Source organism: Ipomoea nil, unplaced genomic scaffold, assembly GCF_001879475.1.
Source record: "Ipomoea nil cultivar Tokyo-kokei standard unplaced genomic scaffold, Asagao_1.1 scaffold2749, whole genome shotgun sequence".
NCBI classification, from domain to species: Eukaryota; Viridiplantae; Streptophyta; class Magnoliopsida; order Solanales; family Convolvulaceae; genus Ipomoea; species Ipomoea nil.
In genome coordinates, this window is record NW_017619177.1 from 1511700 (window position 1) to 1531187 (window position 19488).

Below are 19488 nucleotides of genomic sequence, written 5' to 3' on the forward strand. Positions count from 1 at the left end.
AGGTAAGCAAAGAGTAAAAAATAGAGTAAAATGTGAGAATACGTGTAGTATTACTCCATTGGAATACCTATTAGTAATAAAACTAGATAAAATGTAATCAAGTCACTCCAATACTAACAACTACCAAGATGGTCCTCAACACAGAAATTTACCTCTATGTATATACTATCAGCTATGCATTTACAACTTTCTCACCCACAACTAAAGAGTTGGTTCAAATATTAGAATTAGAATGGTAATGAGAATTAAATACTTTATGATGATAATGAGTTTAAGTAGAAAGATAGTCTTTGTTTAGTAGTAAAGAGGAATTGAAATCAAAATAAATAAATAAATAATTAATTAAAGGAAAAAGTGTCAAATTGGCCCCCTAAGTCGAGTGGATAGTGCGATTGGGTCCCCCAAGTGAAAAAAAGTTCATTCAGGTCCCCTAAACCTGTAAAATTGTTCAATTAAGTCCAGGTTGACTTGTTTATCAGGTTAAATGCATAATGTGTTGACACGTGTCCTTATTTTATTTTTTTTATTGAAAGTATTATTTATTATAAATTAATTAAAATAATAATAATTAAAAAATTTATTTTTTATTAAAAATATTATTTATTATAAATTAATTAAAATAATAATAATAATAATAATTAAAAAAAACAGTCGTGGCCGGACGGCCACGACCGTCTAAGGAAGACGGTCATGGTCGACGAAAGAAGATGGCCAGTTTTTTTTTTTTAATTATTATTATAAATTAATTAAAATAATAATAATAATAATAATTTAAAAAAAAACTGTCGCGACCGTCTATGGAAGACAACCATAGCCGACGAAAGAAGATGGCCATGTCCGTTTTCTAGATCTAGAAGATGGCCATGGCCATCTTCTTTTTCGTCGGCCATGGCCGTCTTCCTTAGATGGCCACGGTTGTTTTTTTTTCTTTTTTTTTTTTTATATAAATTATTATTATCATTATTATTTTAATTAATTTATAATAAATAATTTTTTAATAAAAAATACATTTTTTAATTATTATTATTATATTTTAATTAATTTATAATAAATAATATTTTTATATAAAAAAAATAATAAGGACACGTGTCAACACTGTATGCATTTAACCTGATAAACAAGTCAACCTGGACTTAATTGAACAATTTTACAGGTTTAGGGGACCTGAATGGAGCTTTTTTCACTTAGGGGACCCAATTGCACTATCCACTCGACTTAGGGGGCCAATTTGACACTTTTTTCCTTAATTAAAATAAAAGTAAATAAATATATAAAAATATATATATATTACACTGCAAGCAATATAATGGTTTTTCTGAATAGATAAACTGAGCAGGGAGGAAGAAATAGAAAGAAGAGTGTATTTTAGTGCAATCAAGACTAGACAGCCCATCTCAACGCCTTAACATGACAGTCAAGTCATATGAAACTTAGAAGTATAAACTAAACTTCACTATAAATTCTCACTCAAGCACTAAAGATAGAGACCACATAGAGTAACACATTATTCCAACTACTTACCACTGGAAATGGCTTCTAACCAAAACATCAATTTCTTCCCATTTTTCCCTCCTGCACCACCTCACACTTCTCCATCTCCGCCACAAATCCCACCGTTCCCTCCAAAAGTGGCACCGCCATATCAGCCCAACATCCCTCCTCCAAGAGTGGCACCACCACGCCCTCCCGCCAACCCTCCATCCCCACCAACGGTAGCACCACCTCGCCCTCCCATCAATCCTCCATCCCCACCAAAGGTAGCACCACCTCGCCCTCCCGTCAACCCTCCATCCCCACCAAAGGTAGCACCACCTCGCCCACCCATCAACCCTCCATCCCCACCGAACGCCCACCCGTCAAACCACCACCTCCAACACCAAGGCCACCAAGGCACCAAGTCCTAAAAATTCCACCTCCATCACCCCCTGTCAAGCCGCCGCCACCACCACGACCCCAACCCATCTCTCCTCCTCAACCATGTATTCCACCTCCGCCACCACCTGGACACCATTCTCATGTCATCATCATTGTTTTTGTCTCACTCGGTGGTCTGTTCTTTCTTGCATTTCTCTCTGTAGCCCTGTGCTGCTTTATCAAAAAGAGAAAGAAGAGGATGATTCAAGAAAGTGATGTAGTAAAGGTGGATGAGCATATGAAAGTTCATGAAGCAATCGTCCCAGGTCCGCATGGCACAAAAACTACTTTTCTAACCATTGATGAAGATATTCATATTGATGAAGAAATCAGAAAGAGTGAAAAAGTTGGAAGATAAGTTTGAGTTGTAAATGGCTTTTAGGTTCGTTATTTTTTTATTTTTTATTTTTTGTAAAGCTATTTTGGTTGTTGAATTTTTATTGTAAATGGCGGGTGTAGTGTATATTATTATTAGTATTATCATTAAATTTTTTTTTATTATTGTTATTTGTAAATATATTTCTGTGGGTTGGTATAATTTTTCAGTTCTTTGGAGGTTTTTTTTTTTTTTTTCCTCTTCTCTGCGGGTTTCTGCGGTGTAGTGGGGTGGGTTGTGCCGTTTCTAGTGTTGTCGGGGGAGGGATGTGCGTGTTAGGTTTTGGGCTTGTGCGTTGTGCTTTTTCTTTACGGTTGTTGTTCATGAATTTTGTCGCAATTTCATCCCTTGTAATTTAAAAATTTAGGAAAACAAGTTTGCGTTGTGAATGGCTTTTTAGGGTCGATTTTTTTTTTTTTTTTTTTTGGAATGGTATTTTGGTTGTTGAATTTTTATTGTAAATGTTGGTGTGTTGTTGTTTTTTTGTATTTTTGTTTTTTTAAATATTTATGGGGTGGTTTTCGTTGTTATGGCTTGTGCGGTTGTAATGTATATTATTATTAGTATTATAATTCTAATTTCGTATTTCGTATTAGTATTGTATTTCGTTGTTATGGATTGTGTGTTTCAGGCAATCAGCTTGTGCATTTCGTCTTATGTTAACTTTGCAGTACGTTGTTTTCGTCGCGCTTTGATCCCTTACAATTTAAAAATTAATGACAACAAGTTTGGGTTGTGTTGTGAAGGTTTTTATGTCATGGGTTATTTTTTTTTACGTAAAGCTTGGTTCGTTCATTAGTCTGTGCATGTAATGATCCCGGTATGTGCTGATTGGAATTACTGGGGGACTGTTTTGGTTAATAGTATGCCCTTCGTTTTTTTCTTTTGTGTAGTTCGGACTCTTGGTCTGTGCAGATGGGTTTTAGTAACATGCTGTTTTTTTCCATGTGCTCACAAATTTATTTTGCTTTGATCCATTAAAATTTAAAAATTAATGACAACAAGTTTGGGTTGTGATACGGAGGTTTTTATGTTTTCGATTTTTTTTTTTTTTTTTTTTTTTTTTTTTTTTTTTTTTTTTTTTTACGTATGGCTTGGTTTGTTTAGTAGTCTGTGCATATTATTATCCCGGTATGTGCAGATTGGAATTACTGGGGACTGTGTTAGTTAGTATTATGCCCTTCGTTTTTTCCGCTTCTGCGGTTTGCTCTTTTGGTCTGTGCAGATTGGTTTAGTTCCTTTGCTATATTTTCTCCATGTGCTCACAAATTTATTTTGCTTTGATCCATTAAAATTTAAAAATTAATGACAACAAGTTTGGGTTGTGTAACGAAGGTTTTTATGTTTTAGGTTTTTTTTTTTTTTTTTTTTTTTTTTTTTTTTTTTTTTTTTTTTCTAAAGCTTGGTTCGTTTAGTAGTCTGTGCATATAATGATCCCGGTATGTGCAGGTTGGAATTACTGGGGGACTGTGCTAGCTACTATTATGCCATTCGCTTTTCCCTTCTGTGCATTTTGGTCTTTTAGTCTGTGCAGATTGGTTTTATTTACTTGCTATTTTTTCCCATGTGCTCACAAATTTATTTTGTGTTCCATTGCCTTATTGTTCATGTGCTTGGTTTCTGTTTTATTCTTTATGTCTGTTGCATTAACTTTGTTTCGTTGTTTTCTTTGTAGTGGATGGTTCTGATGTGTTTGTAACCCCGCCTGGTTCTGGTTCGACTGTTGTGCAAGTAGGTCAACAAGTTCTCCCCCATTATGGTTTCGCTACCTGCTCAAGTTCCCCCACCTTGTGGGGGGTGGGGGGTGCAAATTAGGCCTCCCCCGGTTCCACCGGTCGTGGTGTCTCCTCCCGCGCAGGTACAGTCACCTTTGGATGGGGTGTGAGTTGGGTCTGGGGAGGATGCGGGGGTTGTAATCCCGTCTCTCAATACTCGTGGGTCGCCCAAGCATTTGGTGTCTCAGTTTAAACACTTCAATGCCTGCCAACGTAAAGCAGTGGTTCAGATTGGCTTGGGGGAATTGTTGAATCTTGAGGTTGAAGATTTTCCAAAGCGGTTGAATAGGTGGCTGTTGGCTAATTTTGATCCTTCAGGCATGTGTGTGCGCTTGGAGAATGGTGCATCAATACCTGTCACAGAGAAGGATATCCATGCAACTCTGGGGTTGCCCTGTGGAGGTGTTACTATTAACAAAAGACAGAAAGACGATGTTAGCGACACTCTCAAAGAGTGGCGGTCCAAATTTGAGGTGTCGAAGCATATTGTGACGTTAGTTATGATCGCGGACATGTTGCGTACCCGGCCTTGTTTGGACGCTAACTTCTCTCCTTCGCCCAAATCGTCTGACGGGGACACGCATTTTACAGAGCATCCCTAAAGCTCACTTTCTACCTAATACTGTGGTCATGGCCAACGCCCACTATCGCTCACACTTTAACATCAACTTGCACACACAAGCAAACACACACGTTAATTATACACTGTCTTTATTTATTACATACGTTGTTCTAAGTTTAAAATTTATCTACGCATTTTCCTTAACTTTTCTACCGCTCCATGTTGTTAATTTTCTGAATTCCCATGGTTTTCCATTTCATTTTATATATTTGTTTTTTATTCCTGGTAGTACATGCCGACATGCAATGCAATGCTACTACTATACCTCCCACTCGCACTCGGGTGCAAACACTTGCTACATTTATAAAGTCTATCTTTTTTATATTTTAAAATTTGTTGCACACTACGTCATTTCCATATCAAAACTAATGTTCCATTACCTTTATTATATGAATTCGAATAGTTTTTTCATTACATGTTTATATCGCATTTTTAGTCCTTGTTGCACGAGCCATCTTAGTGCACATTGTCACTCAAACTCATGCACATACTTCTTTAAAAATAAATTAAGCATTGTTAGATCAGCACGCGAAATGCACACTCACGCCTGCGTCTTTACGTAGAAGTTTTCCAAATCATTTCACCACACTAACGTTCTCAAACTGGCATCACTATTAAAATGAATCTATTTATTGGCAATAAACATTAACGGATCAGGGTGTTTACTACTTAGTGGGCAGCTTCGGCTATTATGGCCATCTGCCATTCCGCATGTTTTGCATGTGCGTTTTTTCTTGCCATGCTCCATCATTGCAACCTCCCTTGCTGATTTCATTCATTTGCCAGACCCTTTGGTTTTTGCTACCGGAGGTGCGTGCACTTCAATTCTCTCTGGGGCTACGACACCGCAATACGATTCCATTATCGCACGCTTCCCATTGTCACCCACTCCTTATTCTTCTTCCTCTCCAACTGTCGCATCAAACTCTTCCATCCACATTCTCAGCTGCTGCATTTTTTCGGGTCTTGTTTTAGCCTTTCCTAAACATCTATGAAATATGTTTATTAGTTGTCCTTCCTCACTGTTGCCGTGTGTCAAAGTATTTTTTTTCTTTCTGTTTATCTCTGTCCCTATCAGTTGCGAAATGCTTGACTACTTCTCTTGTCCATCGGGGTGTGATGTGTTGCGGGGGGATGGCATCGATCCTGTGACACCCCAAAAATCCACATTTCAATCCATGGATTAATTGAGTAATTAATCCTATTTCATTTGAGGAATTAATTCGTAAAATCCTGATTTTTTAATACTCAAGGACTAGTATTTGACTAGTCAACCTTTAAGTTGTGTTGTACCTTGTGCTTTGAGGGGAGTTCCCTTGTTCCTTACACTTTCTAAAGGTTAGTAAGGGTATTCTTGTCCTTTCACCAAGAGTTAGTATTGTAACATAACCTAGAAGACTTCTTTATTTCATTCCTTACAATTCTTAGAAATTAGCTCTACCTTCTCTCTAGAAAAGAAGTGTAGCTTATTCTCCAAGCCAAGTTGAGAACCTTGTCAAGATTTCAAGTTTTGCTTCCAAGATTCAACCTTTCACCTATTTGGGCATCTAGGAGGGTAAGATCTAAGTTTGTCTTGTGTTTTTGGTTCCATCTTAGTTGTCTTTTTCTTAAAGGTAGGATCTTTATGATCTTTTGGTTTGATCTTGAAGTGGGTTTGGATAGTAAGCCTTGTGGGGAGCTTGTTGTGGTGTAAAGTGAAGTCTTTTGGTCTACAAGAGGTAACCCATGCTCTACAAAACCTATTTTGCTTACCTATATGTGATTTCTTGGATTCTACATGTGTTTTGCTATGAAATGTGAGGGTTTATGCATTTGTCTTGTGATATTGCATATCTAGAGCTTGTGTTTAGGGTTCCTTTTGTGCCATTGCTTGGCATTTTCCATGGTTCAAGTCATTTTGTTGTATTGGGTGAGATTTGGCATGTTTTGGACTTGAATTTGTGTTTGGAGAAGAAAATCCCCGAAGGGATTATTTTGCACAGGAACGTGTACCCGCGGGCGGAACGGCGGGGAGAGCCCTACCCGCCGCCCACCCGCAGGTGTGAGTTATAATATGTTTATTATTATTATTCTTATTGTTATTAGACTAGTCTTTATGTTCTGTGGTTAGGAATTAGTCTCCAACTAATAACCTGATGTATAGGTATAGTTAGGAGTTCTAATTCTCGTATGTCTGTTTAACAGTTTGGTAGAATCGACAATAACATTCTCATTTGGTATCAGACTGGGTTCTCTCTCCCACTCCCAGATATGTCGACAAATTCAAGTGAAAGAACCGTAACTGCCGCGATCCCCACTGGAACGCCGGCGACTCCGACATCTCTAACATCAGCGCATCACTTTGTATCGCTGAAATTAACGACGCGGAACTTCCTCTTCTGGAGATCGCAACTGATTCCTTTTCTCCGTGGCCAAGGATTGCTTGGCTACGTCGACGGAGAGCTTCCATGTCCGCCGGCAGTGCTGCCCACCGAAACCACCGGCGATGAGGCGTCCGGCGCAACCGCTGCTACCACCACCCCGAACCCGGCCTACTCGTTCTGGGTGCAGCAAGATCAGGCGATATTATCTCTTCTCATATCGTCTCTTTCCGACGAGGTTATGTACCTCGCGGTCGGCCGCAATACATCCCGGGAGGTGTGGCTTTCCGTTACGGCAGCGTTAGGGTCATCCACAAGAGCCCGCTGCCTGAACCTTCTCGCCCAATTCCAGAGCTTGCGCCAAGGTGATAGCTCTCCAGCCGAATATCTTGGGCGGGCTCAATTAATAGTCGAGGATCTTGCCTTAGCCGGACGTCCGATGTCGTTAGATGAACAAAACCTCTATGTTTTCAGAGGTCTCCGGCCAGAGTTCCGTGCGATGGCTGCGTCGTTAGCGGTAACAGGTACTCCAGTAACAATCCCTCAACTCTCAGATTTTCTTCATGCTCAGCAGTTCATATTTGCCGAGGAGTTTCCGGCGAATGATGGTGCTGGCGGTGGTTCTCCGATGGCCATGGCGGCTGGCAGAGGTCGTCGGCAGAACCATGAGGGTGGCTCTGGAAACCGACAGCAGAATGGCAATGGCCAAGGGCGAGGCCGCAATGGTGGCCGTGGACGTGGCCAGAACGGCGGTCGCGGCGGGTATGTTCCACGTTGTCAGATTTGCAAGGCTAATGGACATACTGCTGTTGTTTGTTTCAAACGCTATGCTGGACAGCCGCAGCAAGCGAACCTGGTTGTTGCAGGCGATGACAACACCACTATCGGCAGTGATGCATGGTTCCCGGACACCGGGGCTTCCTCCCACGCAACACCTGATCCCGGCATGATGGCGCAATCCGAAGCCTACAATGGGAGCGACGTCTTACGCGTTGGCAACGGCACAGGTTTGGGTATTGAACGTGTTGGTCATGCATCGTTGCCATCTGAGTCTAGAATTCTTAAAGTGTCAAATATATTACATGTTCCCCAATTATCTATCCCATTACTGTCTGTTAATCGCTTTGCACACGACAATAACGTGTTTTTTGAATTTCACGCTGATTATTTTGTTGTGAAGGACTCAACTACCAAAATTCCACTTCTTAAGGGTCCTAGTTCGGGCGGTCTCTACAAGCTACAAGTTCCTCGGGCACATTTTGCATTCATAAGTGCCCGTGCGTCATCTATTGTCTGGCATCGCAGGTTGGGCCACCCGCACTCACGTGTCTTACAGCAGATTCTCAAAAAGTGTCCGGTCACATCCAATAACACGAGTCTTCCTGGGTTATGTTCCGCATGTCAGCGTGGCAAGTCGTCCCGGTTCCCATTAGATAGGGTGCATTCTAGTAGTAGTAATGTGCTAGATCTTTTGTATACTGATATTTGGGGCCCCGCGCCGGTTATTTCTGCAAATGGTTTCAGATACTTTGTATTATTTGTGGACGACCACAGTCGTTTTTGCTGGTTTTATCCCTTACGGGTAAAATTGGATATTTATAAAATATTTCAAGAGTTCCGGGTGATGGTTGAACGCCGTTTTTCGCGTTCTATAAAAACCATCCAGTCAGATCTAGGGGGTGAATATCGCCATCTCCATTCTATTTTCAAGTCCATTGGGATTGTGCATAGGCAGTCGTGTGCCTATACACACGAGCAAAATGGGCGAGTTGAGCGCCGGAATAGGCATATTGTCGAAACCGGGTTGGCTTTGCTCGCCGAAGGCTCTATTCCGCTTAAATACTGGGATTCAGCCTTTGAAACCGCTACCTATCTAATCAACTGCATGCCTTCATCCGTGTTAAAATTCGCAAGCCCATATGAGTGCCTATACAAAACACCTCCGCCATACACTTTCTTTAGAGTCTTTGGGTGCCGGTGCTTTCCCTATCTTAGGCCATATAATAGGCATAAGATAGAGTATCGGTCCGCACCCTGCGTGTTCCTAGGTTACCCACAATCCTTTAGGGGCTATCGATGCATGGACCTAAACACGGGCAAAACCTTTGTCTGTCGTCATGTCAGATTTGACGAAACTCTCTTTCCCTTTGCAACAGATTTGCCTGTACAGGTGGCTACACACACGGAGGCAACACCTACGCCATGGGGTTCTGGACCGCTAGTACCATCTATGGTACCCCCGGTACCACAACCCGACCCAGCACCTCCACCACCTTTGGCTCTACCTGGCCCGGCGGCCCGGCCCAGGGTACGACGGCGTGCTCGCAATGTGCCACAAGAGAGAGCACATGTCATGAGACTACGTTGCATGACGCGTGGCACGACTGAGGAATTTCAGGCTCTTACCATCACAGCAGACCCAACCTGCTACTCGCAGGCAGTAGGGCACCCTCAATGGCGTGACGCCATGGATCAGGAATTTAATGCTCTTTTGCATAACAACACCTGGTCCCTCACTCCAGCTAAACCCGGCATGAATATTATTGGGTGTAAGTGGGTCTACCGCACTAAGCGTAAGGCCGATGGGTCTATTGAGCGATACAAGGCGCGTCTAGTCGCCAAGGGGTTCAACCAGGTTGCTGGTGAGGACTTCTTTGACACCTACAGTCCCGTGGTCAAACCCACCACCGTCAGGATGTTACTCTCTCTTGCTGTGACAAAGGGGTGGACGCTACGACAGCTAGACGTCCACAATGCCTTTTTAAACGGGCACTTGGCTGAAACCGTTTATATGCGGCAACCGCCAGGGTACGAGGATCCGACACACCCAGATCATGTGTGTCACCTACAGCGGTCTCTATATGGTTTGAAACAGGCACCCCGTGCTTGGTTCAAACGCCTACATGATTATTTACTAACTGCAGGGTTCTTTGCATCCAAGACCGATGTTTCCCTCTTTCACTACTCAAGTGGGAACTCTCGTGTGTTCTTACTAGTCTACGTCGACGACATCATCATGATGGGCAATGATGCCGGCTTGCTCGCCACCCTGCTGCACCATCTTTCCACCGTCTTTAAGATTCGAGACCTGGGCACCCCGAGTTTCTTTCTGGGCATCGAGACCCTACACGTTGACGGAGGTTTGTTACTTTCTCAGCGGCGCTACATGGATGACGTCTTATCTCGGGCGGGCATGACTGATTGCAAGTCACTTGCCACCCCGGCGTCCTTAACTCAATCAGCAGCACCCTCGGATGAACCATTTGATAACCCCACGCAGTACCGACGTCTGGCTGGGGCCCTCCAGTACTTGACGATCACTCGCCCTGACCTTTCTTACGCAGTCAACAGGCTGTGCCAATTTATGCATACCCCCACTGTTGAACATTGGGGACTACTGAAGCGCGTTCTCCGCTACGTCAAGGGTACTATTTCCCTCGGGCTCCGTTTGTCACCGTCCGACTCTGTTGATGTCCATGCTTATTCAGATTCCGATTGGGCTGGCTGTCCGGTTGATCGGAAGTCAACCAGTGGGTATGCCGTGTTTCTGGGGTCGAACTTAATATCCTGGGTTTCTCGGAAGCAGAAGACTGTTGCCCGATCATCCACAGAAGCTGAGTATAAAGGGCTGGCGGATGTAGCAGCAGAGGTAACTTGGGTTGTGTCACTTCTCCGAGAGTTGGGTCTGCATTCTGGGGCACCTGCCACGTTGTGGTGTGACAATTTAGGCGCCACCTACCTATGCGCCAATCCGGTGTTTCACGCTCGCACGAAGCACGTGGAAATTGATTTCCACTTTGTTCGGGACAAAGTAGCTTCAGGTGAATTTCTGGTAAATTTTGTTTCAACGAAGGATCAACTGGCGGACATCTTCACGAAGCCTCTTCCTACATCGCGTTTTGCTGCTCTACGGTCCAAGCTCAATGTTGTTGCTATACCACCTTGATCTTGAGGGGGTGTGTGAGTTATAATATGTTTATTATTATTATTCTTATTGTTATTAGACTAGTCTTTATGTTCTGTGGTTAGGAATTAGTCTCCAACTAATAACCTGATGTATAGGTATAGTTAGGAGTTCTAATTCTCGTATGTCTGTGTAACAGTTTGGTAGAATCGACAATAACATTCTCATTGCAGGTACATAGACTGTGGGTAGTGTACCCGCGGGCAGAACCACAGGTAGGGGCCTACCCGTGGGTCCACCCGCGGGGAACACAGTGGAGTTGGAAAGGGATTTGTTCCCCGTGATCCGTTTGTCTCGGTATTTGGTCTTTTGACTTCCCGTTGTTCTTTTGTGGAATTATTTGAGCGTCTTCTTGATGTTTCGTATGTCTAGAACTATATGGTAGGTATCCATGTAGGACTTTGGTGTCTTGAATCGTGCTAAGTGTTCAACATTGTGTTTCGTTGGACCAAGAGGTGTCTTGTGTGTTCCTCGGAACTATCTTGAGTTTCTCCATTGTTAAGCATGCTAGTTTATTGTCTTAATGCTAGCGTGTGTGCGGTTTGTACCTTCCGTTTGGTTGATGATAACTTGTGTTATTCATCGTTGTTGTCGTTGGGTTGTGACCCGTTCCTTGATTGAGTTTGTTTCATACTTTCGTTGTGATCCGTTGATTGACTCGTGTGAGTTGTGGTGCGTGTGTGGCTTTACCTGGATTGCACGATTAGTGGTATGGGACGCTAGTCACCAAGGTATTGCAGCGGTCCTCGTGGTGACCTTGACGTGATTATGGAGATGTGTTCCTTCGAGTAAGGTTCACGTGATTGGGGGATAACATGTGTTATCCGGGCATGTCTTTCGCCGTGTACGGTACCTTGTGTACTATGAATTGGTGGTTTTGTTGGTGGATTGTTGGTGGGGGACGACGGTCCCAGGAGGGAAAAGGTTGGACTAAGAAGTACAGGGGTCCTGGAGGTAATGGTTGGCATGAAGGTACAAGGTCGGGGGTAGCCATAAGGTTGGAATAGGGCATAAGGAAGGCATATCAACTAGTGATGGGTGATGTCACGAGGGCTTGTGTAGCCGTTGTTGTGAGTTCACTTTCTTGTGACGTGTGTAGTCACAAGGGCATGTGTTGTCATGGGTGAGTCTTATTCCTTTGTGTTGTGATTAACCTTTGCGGTTTGGGATGTGTTCCCGTGTTATCTTTTGTGAGTGATGAGTCTTGTGTTGACTGTTGATCTTGGCTTTTGACTTATATACTTATGTATTCCGTTTCGAAAATGGTTTTATGACTTATATCTATCTATATATGATACTTAACGGTATTGGTGGGTTACCAGCATTATCGCTGACCGGGCATCGTCCCAATGTTTATCTTTGTATCTTTCAGGTGATGTTTAGACGAGCGCGATGTCTAGAGCCTGGTAGCTTAGCACCTTTATCCTTGTTTTTGTGGCCTGTGCGCCAATGTAGTTAGACTGATGTTTTGGGATAGATGTATACACTTGCAGATTGTTTACCGTAGCGTTTACCGTGTTTGGTAGACGCGGCGTGACACCCCGTTGGATTTCTTTTATCCAGTTCTCGTTTTATCTTCCGCTGTGCTAGTTTTGTTGTTTAATCTACATGTGTTAGGGCTTTTATTTGGGCCTTGTTTGGGGGGTGTTACAGATCCGTTCATCTTTGAGTACTACAAAAACATGGCTACAAAGGAGTCCAATTCTTGCGTACATTTTGCATGTGCACGCTATGCTGTTGCTCCCGTCTTGGACTATAACGGTGTATCGCTCCTCGTTTTCATCCTCTATCACATATGTTTGCACCCCTTCTGCCTTGGTGAATGCTCGCACTAGACATTTAAAACAGGATGCACTTATTTGCTTTTGGACCTCATAAAAAATAGTCAGTGTGTACACTGCTGCTGCTGCGCGCTCAATGCTTAGGGAGGTCTCAAAATCTGGGGTCTGTCCGTAGCAACCTGCGCTTAATTCTAAGTTGTTATTTCGTTGCTTTCGAACCGCACGCTCGAAACGGCCGAAAAATTCAACAAGGCATAAGTGCCTGTTCATGTTACTCTGAAAAATCCTATTCTCCGCCTCCGAACGGGAAGTGGTACGTAGTAGGCCATCCATGAACACATCATCGAAAAATGCGGGCACCCATGATGCACGCTCGTCGTACATACGGTTTAGCCATCGGTTTTCCTGTAGTCCATATTTTTCAATTACTGTTTTCCACCCAATCTCGAATTCTGCCCTTGTTGATTTCTCGTTCCACACAACAATGTTTAATGCCCCCCGAAATTCGTTGTTCTTTGACATCTCAGTTCCAACTTTCTCACTTACTTTGGTCATTATGTGCCACATACAGTATCGGTGCCGGCTACCTGCAAACACATCTGCTATTGCAATCTTCATAGCTGGGTCTTGATCGGTAATTATTAGGGGTGGTGCAGTCCCCATTGCGTTCTTGAAGTGCTTCAATATCCAGCTGTACGACTCCACGTCCTCCTTATCAAGCAGCCCTGCTGCAAATGTCACACATCTTTTGTGGTTGTCTTGTAACACCCCCATTTTCAATACTAAATTTTCCTTACAATTATACTTTCTTAATTGAAAAATTCACTAATTACATAGCGGAAGCATTAACTAACCAAAAGAAATGGGTGTTACCGCCACGCTCAGGTATCTCTCTTATACCCAAACGCTAAGGCTAATAATACAACTTCAATAAACAACTCAAAATATGTATTAGTTCAAAAACAACTGACAATTCAAATGTCTAACTAATACATGATATATCTAGGTGGTTCGCTCATTCTCATGCCCAATGCTCATGCAAGAGTTCCTGCAAAAACAATTAAAGAACAAAAAACAAAGAAACACACAAATTAGCATTAAGCTTGTAAGATCTACTTCACCCCGTAAAACATTTTGCACATAGTACATAGGTGCAGATAATTGACATAAAGCATAGACCCTTTAAACATTTAATCTTTTATCATCAATAGAGCATAATCATATAGAGCATAACTCAAATATGAAATACTCAGAATTTCCAACAACCATAATTTCCCAACAATACTCATAATTTTTAATACCAAATCAGTAGTTCTCACAATGGATATTTTAGGAACCTTTCAAAAGTAATATATTTATTCCAACATGGAGGAACACCAATTCCAACATAATGGGCAGGGTCTTGTTTCATCAAGCCCTAGTGAACAGTAATCACTCTACTGGACACTACACAAAATCCCATTCAATCTCAAATAATGGGCAGGGTCTTAATTATTTAAGCCCTAGTGAACAGTAATTGTCTTTACTGAACACTACTCAAAAATCCCATTTAAACCAACCAAATAATGGGCAGGGTCTTATTCAATAAGCCCTAGTGAACAGTAATAAATCTACTGAACACTACGCAAAAATCCCATTAAAGTGGAACAGAACTAATACCTTAAGTGTGCACACCCCCAATGGGTTTCCAAGCCCAATAGGTAGTAACTAGTCCTAGTAGCCAGGATACGTTTCTACTGACTACTACTCAACAGGGTAAATACCCTAGTGGTAGACTCCGCTAACCACTTCTCAAAATACAACAGGACTAAAAGTCCTAGTGAGACAGGATATGTTTTCACTGCTCACTACTCAAAACAACAGAGAGTTTTTAAGCTCCCTAGTGAGTCGGTATATTCAACCGCTCACTCCACAACAAACTGGGTCATAACCCAAGTATCCAGAATTTCACAACAGGATACTACACAAATCTTAAGAATCAATTTCCTTTATCCGCAATCTTTATAAAAGTGACAACATTACTGATATTTCTCAAGCAAACAAATTCTCAACACCTCAAATAAGGAATTGACAGAAATTTTCAGAAGACATGACCTGAATTGCAAAATTTATAGAAATATATTGGTAACACATTTTCAGGTGAAATTTTCCAGATACAAGGTACAGTGAGTCTAGATTATACACAAAAAGTTTCAAATCAATCCAAGGTCTAAAAGTATTTTTCCCGAATTATTTCCCAACACACTGCTGGAAATTCCCAAATTTCCGATCACTTTTCCGACCACTTATAAAGTTGGTCGAAAAAGGTGACATTTTTCAATTTTTCCGTCGAGGAGTTGGGTTGGACAGAAAATGGTCGGAAATACCAACTACCTAGTAGGAGTGGTCGAAAAATTTTCGGCCATTTAAAATTTATTACATTTGGTCTCTCTTTTTTTTTTTTTTTTTTTTTCGACTACCAAAAGTAGTCGAAATAGTAACTATATATATATAATATAAAGTTAGGGATTTAGACTTCAACAGTTCAACCCCTCATTTGCGCAGCTTGCCTTTCCACCTCTCCTAACCTAAAACTCGACGACTCCATGACTCCACCAGCCATCATCTCTGGTGACTGCCACAGTGGACAACTACTTGGTCTCCGGCTCGATCTCCGTCTCTCCGCCTCGATCTCCGTCTCTCCGACTCTCCGCAGCTAACAGCTGCCTCTCCGCTTCTCACCCTCTGACCCTCTCGGCCTCTTCGTCACTTCGCCTCTCCGGTAAGTCCTTGTAACCTCGATCATCTACACATGCTCATAGTCTCAAGTTCAACCACACATTCTTTAACCTCTCTAGCTCTCCACATAGGAAACCCTAGATCTGCCTTCCAGACTTTGTGTTGGTCTGGTGACCGTCTTTTGCCATGAAAATGTAACAGGTAATTTACTGCCATTTTAGTTATTTATGATTTATGATATATTGTTCTTAAAATTCTTGAATTTTATGGATTTATGATCTTAATAATATATGTGAATATACTGTCATATTGTTGGATATTTTTGAAGTTTATGAATAATGAATTTGAGAACCTAAGTGAAATTTGAAAGGAATGCTAAGAATGTAATTAGTTTTCTTTTTCATTCTAAATTATGTAATTTATTTTCAATAAGACTAAAATTTAACTCCAATTATTCCCCCTGCTTCAGTCTGGTGATCTAGTCAGTCCATATTATTGTATATTAGTGTTCCTATGAAAAAAAATTATTGTATATTGGTGTATTGGGAGATATATGTTGTTTGTGTGTAGGGGTCCCTTTTGTCCCCCCTTAAAAAGGGAATAGAGTTGTATTAGTACTTATAGTGTTTCATTTTCTAAATAATAAGCTTCAGGATCTTGCTCGACAGCATTCAATTGTGCTCAAGAGCTTGTCGCCTGATGTCAGAAAGCGTGTTGAGTTCCTCAAGGAGATTCAGGTATGTGAATCTTGTACTAGTGTCTCATATTTTTTAAATGCTTGTTTGTTCTACGAAACTCCAATTCTATGTGGACATCAATGAAAGATATCTTACTCTGAAAATTCCAATGTCATTGAAGATTGTTTAAGAGGATTAAATGTTGTTAATTGAATTGACACAATAAATAGGGAAAGTGCCAAGTGAGGAATTATGTGAAATTTGGCATGTGTATGCTGTATTGATCCAATTTTAATTTAATTGTTGCTAATAAATTGAGTTTCTCATTGAGCAGTTTTGGTGATTAAAGAATGACTTTAATTTTTGCAAAGATTATATGGTATTGGTTAAAGATTAAATACCTTTAAGTTGTTTTCAAAAAAAAAAAAAAAATACCTTTAAGTTTTAGTGAATCAACCAGTTTATTTTATATGATTTGTTTTTTATAAGTAAATCAGAGAAGAAATTTCTCTATGGAACTTGAATGAACCAGTTTAAATACCTTTGATGGATTTGGTACTTTTTTTGGTGCTCAATTGTGCAGACTCAACAGGATGAATTGGAGGCAAAGTTTCTTGATGAGAGAGCAGCACTTGAAGCCAAGTATCAGATGCTTTATCAACCACTATATACAAAGGTTTGTAAGACTCTTTTACATATTATTATTATTATTATACATCTGCTGTTCCATTGGCTAGTAATCCTATGTCTCAAATTCATAATGAAGTGAAAAAATAAAACGTGCAGAGTTATGAAATAGTGAATGGTATAGTTGAAGTTGAAGTTGAGAAAGCTGAAGCAGTGTCTATGGACCACGAAGACGACCAAAACCGCAAAGAAAGGAGTTCCACATTTCTGGCTTATTGTTATGGAGTATAATGAAGTGTTAGCTGTAGAGGTTAGATGTTGCATGAAGGAGCTCTTGAATATCTGAAAGACATTAAGTGATCCAGAATTGATAATCCAAAGGGCTTCAAGCTTGGATTTTTCTGTTTTTATGTTTGGAATATTTTTCTGATTACTTTTTGTATTAATGAGTTACCATATGTTATTGTTTTTATGTTTGGAATTTTGAAAGTGTATTCAGAATTTTAAATTTCTTTTTGTTTATATTTAATTTGGTATGAGATTTGCTACCATTAAGAAGGTTTATTCACTTTTATCTCTGGAAACTGACATTTCTTGTTAAATGGTTATTTGGAGCAATTAAGAAATCAGGAAGTTTTTTTCCTCACTTCAATTAGCTGTAATATACACATGTTTTCTCAAAATTAATTCGTAATGAATTTTCCTTCAATAGCATTGTTAATCAGTATAGTTTTATTTAATTTTGTTTTTATGTTTTCTATCTCAAAACAATTGGGATGGTGCATATTACTGCTGCTATGAGTTGTACTCATTTGCACTGCTAACATTAGCTATTCTTATTTTCAGGATTCTGTAAGGGAATAGAAGTAGCAGAAAAGGGGATTGAGGCTGCGGAGAAAGGATTTATCAAGGGAATATAAGAGAGTGAAACGACGGTGAGACTTTCTGTCTTAGATTGTACTCTTCTTGGTTTAATCGATTCTTTTTTATATTGTTCATTTCTTTATAGTGGTTTACTTTGATTTCTGTCTATGGTTTTACTTTGTTGATGGTTCTTCATTCAGAAAGAAGGGCTTTGGAATCAGCAAGCCAAAATGGTCGTTCCCGCTTGGAAAAGACAGAGGACAGCTGGAGGAAGTTGGAGGTGAACGATGCTCGGCCTTCCAGGTTGGTGAAGCAGGCCTTTCTTTGATTCTAATTGTTATCCATATTTTATATATACTACTGATAATGTGATGAATTGCCATGTAGTTTAGTTCTTAATGTACTTTCTTGCTCTAGTAATTTGAGTTATTTCTCTGAAAGCATTTGATTATTAGCTCATTTACCTGTAAGTAATCTTATTGTTGCTGAATTGTAGTTTGCTCTTGGGCTTTATGGCTTACTACTCTATAACCCCATATCAAAAAATATGTAAGCCAACCACAATTGCATTACTATCATACTATGTCTAAATCTGTGTAATTCATAATGTATTTGGAAACTACTTTGTTTTTGCTTTAAAATCCATAATTTTATCTCCAAATTTTGAAAGCTTATAATACTCCACCTCTTTTTGGTTTATTGTATACTAAGAGTATATGTATGTTTGTGAATTGTGATTTCTTACTTTGATTGATCCCTTACAGAGCTAAGTGCTCAAATACCCCAAGTAGAAGCTTCCTTTGAGTTGGAGCAGAGAAATCAAGAATCATCAATGGAGGAGATAACGGAGGGAGTGAACGACATCAACATTAACGGAGGCAGCGACGGTGACATTCAAAAGAAAAAATCGCATTCAGGTCTCCAACACTAAGAAGCTATTGTTCTTCTATGTCAATATTGCCAAGGTTTAACCCTTAACACCCTCACCTCGTTGGTTTTGATATACATGTATGTATATGTATATATGTGTAATAGTATAGATATGAAGTTGAGGGATTACATATTGATCTGCTGAATCTGAAGTTGAGGGATTGCATATTTACATGTATAGGTGTGAGCAAATGTTCTTGAGTATTACTCTGTTTGAATTAAAGGATTGGTCTTGTGGTCTGTGTTTTCTGCAGAGGTATATGCAGCAGCATATTGAGGTGGAGCTTTCTGCTCTTGGAAAGGGTATGGCTTTATGGTCCTTGACTCCTTCTAGCTTTTCTTGCTTTTATAATTTCTAGACGTTTTAACCCGGAACTTCTGTGTTTTAGAGTTTATATGATTGATTAATGTTTGATTTCTCTAAATTGTTAATTGTTTTGTTGAATTTAATATTGTAATGCTGAAATTTGAATTTCAATTGTAACCGGTCAAATTCATTTGATATTTGCAGAATTTTAAATTTTATTTTTTTTGTTAGTAAATCTTACCGACCACCTTAGAGGTCGGTAATTCACATTTTAATTTTTTTCTTTATAAATTTTACCGACCACCGGTTGATGGTAATTCCGACCAATTACCGACCACCAGTGGTAGGAAATATGCTCTCTTTATCCGACAACCACTAGTTCCGACGTCTTAAAAAAGAAGTTGGTATTTCCGACCACCTTGACTAGTTGTCGGTAATAGCTAGGGTTTTTTTTCCGAATCCATAAAGTGGTCGCTAAGTTGGTCGGAAACTGTATTTCCGACCGAAAATGCCCCTTTTCCGACCACTTTTTGGTGGTCGGTAAAATGCAGATTTCCAGCAGTGACACTGCGC

General features: G+C 40.4%; 1 protein-coding gene and 1 long non-coding RNA gene across 11 annotated transcripts; one reads left to right on the forward strand and one right to left on the reverse strand.

Annotated features, from left to right (window-relative positions):
- Positions 1-11079: 11079 nt before the first annotated feature.
- On the reverse strand, positions 11080-13566 carry LOC109156650 (protein FAR-RED IMPAIRED RESPONSE 1-like). Its single transcript, XM_019304501.1, has 2 exons — positions 12725-13566; positions 11080-11098 (listed from the first exon to the last, which is right to left on the reverse strand). Exons 1-2 carry the CDS (start codon positions 13564-13566, stop codon positions 11080-11082), a joined length of 861 nt encoding a protein of 286 aa, XP_019160046.1.
- A 1754-nt stretch (positions 13567-15320) lies between these two features.
- On the forward strand, positions 15321-19110 carry LOC109156620. Of its 10 annotated transcripts, XR_002050067.1 has the most exons (10): positions 15321-15553; positions 15642-15711; positions 16158-16247; positions 16771-16863; positions 16974-17124; positions 17661-17749; positions 17879-17981; positions 18175-18227; positions 18443-18643; positions 18863-19110. It is a non-coding gene; the product is annotated as an uncharacterized LOC109156620 (long non-coding RNA). The 10 variants fall into 10 exon arrangements; XR_002050066.1 differs by lacking the exon at positions 18175-18227; XR_002050068.1 differs by lacking the exon at positions 18175-18227 and having other exon boundaries at positions 18443-18595.
- The last annotated feature ends 378 nt before the right edge of the window (positions 19111-19488 follow it).

Coding starts and splice junctions, on each gene's coding strand:
- LOC109156650 (XM_019304501.1), bottom strand. CDS start 13,566: ATGGGGGTGTTACAAGACAACCACAAAAGATGTGTGACATTTGCAGCA.